Source organism: Pristiophorus japonicus, unplaced genomic scaffold (assembly GCF_044704955.1).
Source record: "Pristiophorus japonicus isolate sPriJap1 unplaced genomic scaffold, sPriJap1.hap1 HAP1_SCAFFOLD_304, whole genome shotgun sequence".
NCBI lineage: Eukaryota > Metazoa > Chordata > Chondrichthyes > Pristiophoridae > Pristiophorus > Pristiophorus japonicus.
Genome location: NW_027252824.1, coordinates 596,317 through 605,128, shown reverse-complemented (window position 1 = coordinate 605,128; position 8,812 = coordinate 596,317). Strand labels below are relative to the sequence as shown.

General features: G+C 53.5%; 1 protein-coding gene across 1 annotated transcript; it reads left to right on the top strand.

Annotated features, from left to right (window-relative positions):
* The first annotated feature begins 393 nt into the window (after positions 1 to 393).
* LOC139249329 (protein FAM187B-like) lies at positions 394 to 1,737 on the top strand. Its single transcript, XM_070872308.1, has one exon. The coding sequence runs from the start codon at positions 394 to 396 to the stop codon at positions 1,558 to 1,560; it is 1,167 nt and encodes a 388-aa protein (XP_070728409.1). The 3' UTR covers positions 1,561 to 1,737.
* The last annotated feature ends 7,075 nt before the right edge of the window (positions 1,738 to 8,812 follow it).

Below are 8,812 nucleotides of genomic sequence, written 5' to 3'. Positions count from 1 at the left end.
CTAAATATAATCACTGATTAATTTTGCCCCTGGTCTGAGTTCAAACACCGGACCTCATTTGGCATTAATATTAATTCGTACAAATGTGTATTGAAATGCACACTCTGCTGGCAGTGATGTTAAAGGAAGGGTTTGGAATGGCTCAGTTTAATCTGTCACTTTCCCAGTGCCATTGGGTGTGGACCCTTCAGTGAAAGTCCACTGTGGAGCCGCCGCTCTCAGCATTGTCAGATCGCTGCTGTGTCCGGGGTGACGGCGCTGGCCGTTCTATTTTGGTTACAGGACAAGGGGCGAGCTGTGAGATCACCAAACCCTGGGGAGGAGTTGGGGGAACATCTGGGCGAGAGTAGGGTGGGCGGTGATCGCGGAGTCGGGGGTGGGGTGGTCTGCACTATGTTGGGACTGTGGCCCGCTGTGACGGTGGCGCTGTTACTGAGCCGGGCGCCGGCGACTTGCGCAGGAGGCGCAATCCCTTGCCTGCCTTACCGCCCGTGTCAGATCCCCTTGGTCACCCGCAATCCGGCCACCTTGCTGTGTCCCAACGCGCCGCCGGGACAGAGCGGAGGCGTCAGCTGGACGTACTCCAGCAGCTCGGAGCCGGGGTCCCGGGCGGTGACGGTGGCGGGCGCCGGGGCGGACGCAGAGGCGGGCGCAGCTGGGCAGGACCTGCGTTGGCGCTGCGAGCTGCGCGGCACCAACCTGCGGGTGGCCTCGCCCGCGGTGCGCGACTCGGGCGTGTACCTGTGCAGAGCCGGCGACAAGACGCTGGCTTACTACGAGGCCGACTTCCAGGACAGCGGGCAGTTGCACGTGTCGGGCAAGAGGCCGGCCTTGGCCAGCCGCCGGCTGGAGCTGGGCGGCCGGAGGCTGGAGATGTTCACGCTGTGGAATAGTTGGGAGCACTGCAACCGGTGCGGTGCGCCGGGCGAGAGGCGCCGGCTGGGTTTCTGCTACCTGCGCTCGGCGGGCGCCCGGGATGTCCCCTGCGGGCTGGCGGCGCTGCCGAAGGGACAGAAGCTGCCCCCCAGGGGTCCCGAGCTAGCCCTGGAGCCCTGCCGCGTCCCCTGCGCCGCGCCGGGCGCAGAGCTGTACCGACTGGAGCTGCCCGGCCGCCAGTTCGTGTCTCTCAACGACTCGCGGGTGCTGCTGTTCGAGACCTACCTGGTCAACATCCGAGGCAACGTGACTTTCCGCTGCCCCCAGGCCTCGCTCTACAGCCCGGTGTCGTGGCAGAGGAACGGCACGGCCGATCTCTCCAGCCCGCCGGGAGGCTCGCACTGGCTGGACCAAGCCACCGGCGGCGCGACCTATACCATCACCGGCGCCCAGCTATCCGACCGGGGCGCCTACAAATGCTTCGTCGACAACAGACTCGCCGCCTCCTTTCACCTGCGGGTCCTCGACCCGTTTCGCAGACGCCGGGCCGTGTCCGCCACCGCCACAGGGCTCATCTGGTACACGCTGTCCGCCATCGCCGCAATCTCGGCGCTGCTGGTCTTGCTGACTTTCCTGTACACCTACTGCAGCCAAATCCGCCGGCACCAGATTGTGCATTGGTAGCAGAGAGACTCCGGGCACAAAGCGTCATTAACTCACCGCCCGAATCAGCGGCTCTCGACTCTGAACCGCTGAATGTTGTCAGGATGGACCCACCCGCCGGTAAAGCACAAACCGATCGATCCTCAATCACTGGCGACTGGAACATCTGTCTCCCACTAACCCTTTTCTGTGCCCAAACGTAATCGTTAAATCGGGAAGCAGTTTAGAACGTCACCTGTTGTCGATGCTAAAGTTATTTTCGTTTATTTTTAAGATTAAAAGTTGACATCTTTTAAAGTGTGTGATGTAACGTGGCTCTTCCGTGTTCACACCGCGCCGTACACATTTATTCATCGCGTTTTGGACATTTATTGCAAAGCGGGGCGGTGTGAGATCTGACCGGATCACTGAATGCACGGTGTGCAATGGAAATTAACTGGAAGCACCGTGCACAGTTCTGGTCTCCATATACCTGGGTTAGACCACACTTGGAGCACCGTGCACAGTTCTGGTCTCCATATACCTGGGTTAGACCACACTTGGAGCACCGTGCACAGTTCTGGTCTCCATATACCTGGGTTAGACCAATAACTGACCACTAACTGAGCAGTAACTGACCACTAACTGCCCACTAACTGAGCGGTAACTGAGCAGTAACTGACCAATAACTGACCACTAACTGAGCGGTAACTGACCGCTAACTGAGCAGTAACTGACCAATAACTGACAACTAACTGAGCGGTAACTGACCACTAACTGAGCGGTAACTGACCAATAACTGACCACTAACTGAACGGTAACTGACCAATAACTGACCACTAACTGAGCACTAACTGACCACTAACTGAGTCGTAACTGACCAATTACTGACCACTAACTGATCACTAACTGACCACTAACTGAGTCATAACTGACCAATAACTGACCAATAACTGATCACTAACTGACCACTAACTGATCACTAACTGATCACTAACTGACCACTAACTGAGTCATAACTGACCAATAACTGACCACTAACTGATCACTATCTGACCACTAACTGAGTCGTAACTGACCAATAACTGACCACGAACTGACCAACTACATCAACACCAGGACCATCGGCCAAGGCAATGACAGGAAGCAGCTCAGCCGACTGTCCAAGTCTTTCCAGCATCTTCCACGCTCAGATCAGGAGTGTGATGGGAGCCTCACTCTGGGTCATGCCGGCCATTGCCAAGCAAAGGTCAAGCATGTCCCCAGCTCTCTAAAGGGAGACAACAAATAAGGCGCAGCGAGTGTTTAGGATGTGGACTGCGCTGCCTGAGAGGGTGGGGGAGGCAGACTCAATCGTGGCTTTCAGAAGGGGAATTGGATACATCCCTGAAGGAGGGAGATGTACCGGGCTCCGGGGAGAGGGCGGGGGGAGTGGGACTGGCTGAGGTGCCCTTGCAGAGAGCCGTCGCGGGCTCGAGGGGCCGAATGGCGGCCTCCTGGGCTGTGCCCGTTCTGTGGTTCTGTGCTGCATGCCTTCAGTTGTTGAAGGCCCCAGCACATTGTGAGCAGGAGAGATTGGAGCTTGCGGTGGCAGCAATAGCAGTCACAGAGGTCGTTTGGCTTTGGTTTGTGGGGCTCGTTAGACCCGGCGAGCAAGCCAGAGACCTTTGCAGTTGAGCTTCTTACCCTAGTGGGTGTGTTGCTGTGATGGGGGTTGGGGGAGGGGAGATTGTGTTGAGCAAGACTCCAAGGGCCCAGGATGTCCTGTTTCATCCCATTTCCAGGGAGACACCACAAAATGTTTGCAGTCCGGCTGACTCCCAGTGGTACTGCGAAATCCCTGCCACATTTGAGTTTGTGTGTGTGTGTGTGTGTGTGTGTGTGTCTTGGCACATGCGGCAGAGCCTGTTCCCCTCTAGTCTTGGGTAACCCTTGCCACTGGACCAAGACCTTGTTCCGTTAAATCCGTGTTGTGGCTGGTGTGCACCGGCCAGCCCACGTTAAAAGAATTCACGCACATGTGCCAAGACACACACACACACACACACACACACAAACTCAAATGTGGCAGGGATTTCGCAGTACCACTGGGAGTCAGCCGGACTGCAAACATTTTGTGGTGTCTCCCTGGAAATGGGATGAAACAGGACATCCTGGGCCCTTGGAGTCTTGCTCTTGCTCGCCGGGTCTAACGAGCCCCACAAACCAAAGCCAAACGACCTCTGTGACTGCTATTGCTGCAGCTCCAATCCTGCTCACAATGGTCACAGAACGGGCACAGCCCAGGAGGCCGCCATTCGGCCCTCGAGCCTGCACCACCATTCAATAAGATCATGGCTGATCATTCCCTCAGTACCCCTCTCCCGCTTTCTCTCCATACCCCCTCGATCCCTTTAGCCGTAAGGGCCATATCTAACTCCCTCTTGAATATATCCAATGCACTGGCATCAACAACTCTCTGTGGCAGGGAATTCCACAGGTTAACAACTCTCTGAGTGAAGATGTTTCTCCTCATCTCAGTCCTAAATGGCTTATCCCTTATCCTTATACTGTGACCCCTGGTTCTGGACTTCCCCAACATCGGGAACATTCTTCTTGCATCGAACCTGTCTAAACCCGTCAGAATTTTATACGTTTCTGTCATCTATTCAACCAGCATTGTAACCCATGTATAAACTGAACTAAGTTGTACACCGTGAGAACACTGACCACCAGGTGGGAGACACTCCTAACCTGGACCTTCAGGTATAAAAGAGAAAACTCCACCCACCTTCATCACTTGAGTGCTAAGGAATAAAGGACAGGTCACAGACTGACCTTCTCTCAAGCATGGGCCCCGTGTGCATTTATACTGTATAGTAAGGACGTATCAATGGTGACAAGAAACTGGGATTTAAACCACGTGAGCATGGCCACTAGCAGAACAGACGAGAGGTACTGTGTTAAGGAGTGGTTGGGACAGAGATTCAACATTGTTAAAGCAGCACACAGTTCTCCAGGCAGACAAGGGCAGTCAGGCATGCCCCAACATGTAGTCGAACCCAGAGGGGGAGTTCGACAGAGACAATGGCAAGCTGAACAGCGATTCACGCCATTGCAAGGCACAATGCGGCCAGTAATGGGGCCATCAACACCTGTTAATGGTGCACTTAAGGACAATAACAGGGGCAGTCAGGGACGATCGACTGGCAAGGGACCTTTTGTTTCAAACCGCAACTCATGCTGGAGGCATGGAGGCACACATTCAGCCGGAGTTTGCAGAGATGAGCAAAATACCTGCAGAAATTGCAGAAATGAACGCTGGGGGAAATCGCTGGAAGCTGAAGTTCAGCGAGTTCATGTGGAGCACATATACAGTTCATACACCAGGACGCCACCGATAATGATGAAAGTGCTCCTCAATGGCATCCCAGTATCAATGGAGTTAGACACGGGGGCCAGCCAGTCCCTGATGGGTATCAAACAGTTCGAAAAGTTGTGGGCATCCAAGGCCAGGAGGCCAAAATTATCGCCGATTGACGCACAGCTACGGACTTACACAAAGCAGATCATTCCGGTGCTAGGCAGCGCCACGGTAGTCGTGACCCACAAAGATTCGGAGAACAGGTTGCCACTCTGGATTGTCCCAGGGGATGGTCCCGTACTGCTGGGGAGGAGTTGGCTTGCTGTCATGAACTGGAAATGGGGCGATGTCAATGCAATTTCCTCTGTGGAGCAAGTATCATGCTCACAGGTCCTGGACAAATTTGACTCATTATTTCAACCCGGCATTGGCGAAGTGCATCTTCCTAGCTCCATGGGGGCCAAGGTAGTGATTCACATAAACCTGGATGCCAGACCAGTACACCACAAGGCCAGAGCAGTGCCGTACGTGATGCGGGAAAAGATAGAAGGTGAATTGGACCGCCTGTTGAGGGAAGGCATCATCTCGCCAGTCGAATTCAGTGACTGGGCGAGCCCAATTGTGCCGGTGCTCAAGGCGGATGGGTCGGTCAGGACATGTGGCGATTACAAGGCCACCATCAATCGGGTGTCACTCCAAGACCAGTACCCGCTACCGAGAGCGGAGGACCTCTTTGCGACGCTATCTGATGGCAAACTTTTTTCAAAATTGGACCTGACCTCAGCTTACATGACCCAGGAGCTGGTGAGTGAGTCGAAGAAGCTGACCACCATCATGACACACAAGGGGTTGTTTGAGCACAACAGATGTCCGTTCGGGATTCGCTCGGCCGCCGCGATCTTCCAACGAAATATGGAAAGCCTCCTCAAGTCGATTCCAGGGACGGTGGTTTTTCAGGACGACATCCTCATTACGGGTTACAATACTGAAGAACACCTCCACAACCTGGAGGAGGTACTACGCAGACTGGACCGGGTAGGGCTGCGACTGAAAAAGGCGAAGTGCGTCTTCCTAGCTCCAGAGGTAGAATTCCTGGGGATGAGGGTAGCAGCAGACGGGATCAGCCCTACTGCGTCCAAGACGGAAGCAATCCAGAGAGCACCCAGACCCCGTAACACGACGGAGCTGCGTTCGTTCCTGGGGCTCCTAAACTATTTTGATCACTTTCTTCCCAAATTGAGCAACGCTATTAGAGCCGCTACACGTGCTCCTACACAAAGGTCGCGAATGGGTCTGGGGGGACAGCCAGGAAAGGGCTTTTAATAGAGCACGCAATTTGTTATGCTCCAACAATCTGTTAACGCTATATGACCCATGTAAGAAACTTGTGTTAACGTGCGATGCGTCGTCCTATGGTGTCGGGTGTGTGTTGCAGCATGTCAATGCCAAGGGTCAGTTACAGCCGGTTGCTTATGCCTCCAGGAGTCTGTCCCAGGCAGAAAGGGGCTACGGGATGGTAGAAAAGGAGGCGCTCGCATGTGTATATGCGGTAAAGAAAATGCACCAGTGCCTGTTTGGCAGGAAATTTGAGCTGGAGACAGATCAAAAACCCCTAACGTCCCTTTTGGCCAACAACAAGGCCATAAATGCAAATGCATCGGCCCGCATACAGAGGTGGGCACTCACGTTAGCTGCCTATGACTACACAATTCGGCACAGACAGGGCACCGAAAACTGCGCCGATGCACTCAGCAGGCTCCCACTAGCCACCACTGAGGGGGCTACCGAGCATGGAACTGAGATGGTCATGGCTGTTGAAGCTTTCTGACAGCCCGTCAGATTAAAGTCTGAACAAATAGAGACCCGCTATTGTCTCTAGTCAAGAAATGTGTCCTGAATGGGGACTGGGCAGCCACGTACAGGGCATGCCCTGACAAATTTAAACCATTTCACAGGCGCAAGGATGAACTCTCGATTCAGGCCGATTGCCTACTGTGGGGAAACCGCGTAGTCATGCCCAAATGGGCAGAGAGGTGTTCGTCAGAGAACTCCACAATGGGCACCCGGGCATTGTCACGATGAAGGCAATTGCCAGGTCACACGTTTGGTGGCCAGGGATAGACGCAGATCTGGAACTTTGTGTTCGCAGGTGCAACACGTGTGCCCAGTTGGGCCATGCGCCCAGGGAAGCCCCCCTTAGCCCCTAGCCATGGCCCGCCAAGCCTTGGTCACGTATCCATGTGGATTACGCAGGTCCTTTCATGGGGAAAATGTTTTTGGTTGTAGTAGACGCCTACTCCAAATGGATCGAGTGTGACATTTTAAATTCAAGCACATCCTCTGCCACGGTAGAAAGTCTACAGGCAATGTTCGCCGCCCACGGTCTACCGGACATCTTGGTCAGCGACAATGGCCCGTGCTTCACAAGCACTGAATTCCAGGACTTCATGGCAGGCAATGCAATTAACCATGTTAGAACGGCACCGTTCAAGCCAGCCTCAAATGGCCAGGCACAACGAGCAGTGCAGATAAACAAACAGGGGATGCTCAGATGCCAAGGGGGTTCCCTACAAACCCGCTTATCACGCCTCCTGTTGGCCTATAGATCCCGACCACACTCACTCACAGGGGTTCCACCCGCAGAGCTACTGATGAAAAGGACGCTCAAAATCCGATTATCCCTTATACACCCCACCATGAAAGAAATTGTCGAGAGCAGGCGCCAGTCAGAATATCACTACCATGACAGGAATGCGAGGGCGTGATGTATTGATGTAAATGATCCTGTTTTTGTCCTCAACTACGCTGCAGGGCCCAAATGGCTTGCAGGCACTGTGGTTGCCAAAGAGGGGAATAGGATTCTGGTAGTTAAACTTACCAATGGACAAATCTGCCGTAAACATGTGGATCAATCAAAAAGGAGGTTCAGCAACCCCATAGAAGAAGCAGAGGAAGAACACGATATAGAGTTCACTCCACCACAGGTGACCGAACACCGGAACCAAGTGGAGGAGAGCCCAGTTACTGTGGGCAGTCCGGACAGGCCTGAGGCACCGTAAACAGCAGACACTCAGGCCAGCGCCCAACAACCGGAGCCCCAACTCAGGCGCTCTACAAGGGAGCGTAAACCACCAGAGAGACTCAACCTGTGATCCCAATAAGACTTTGGGGGGGGAGGTGATGTCATGTATCCAACCAGCATTGTAACCCATTTATAATCTGATCTAAGTTGTACACTATGAGAACACTGACCACCAGGTGGGAGACACTCCTAACCTGGACCTTCAGGTATAAAAGGGGAAGCTCCACCCACCTTCATCACTTGAGTGCTAAGGAATAAAGGACAGGTCACAGAATGACCTTCTCTCAAGCATGGGCCTCGTGTGCATTTATACTGTGAAGTAAGGACGTATCAGTTTCTATGAGATCCCCTCTCATCCTTCTAAACTCCAGTGTATAAAGGCCCAGTTGATCCAGTCTCTCCTCATATGTCAGTCCAACCATCCCGGGAATCAGTCTGGTGAACCTTCGCTGCACTCCTTCAGTAGCAAGAATGTCCTTCCTCAGATTAGGAGACAAAAACTGAACACAATATTCCAGGTGAGGCCTCACCAAGGCCCTGTACAACTGCAGTAAGACCTCCCTGCTCCTATACTCAAATCCCCTAACTATGAAGGCCAACATACCATTTGCCTTCTTCACTGCCTGCTGTACCTGCATGCCCACTTTCAATGACTGATGAACCATGACACCCAGGTCTCGTTGCACCTCCCCTTTTCCTAATCTGCCGCCATTCAGATAATATTCTTCCTTTGTGATATTGCTTCCAAAGTGGATAACCTCACATTTATCCACATTATACTGCATCTGCCATGCATTTGCCCACTCACCTAACCTGTCCAAATCACCCTGCAATCTCTTAGTATCCTCCTCATAGCTCACACCACCACC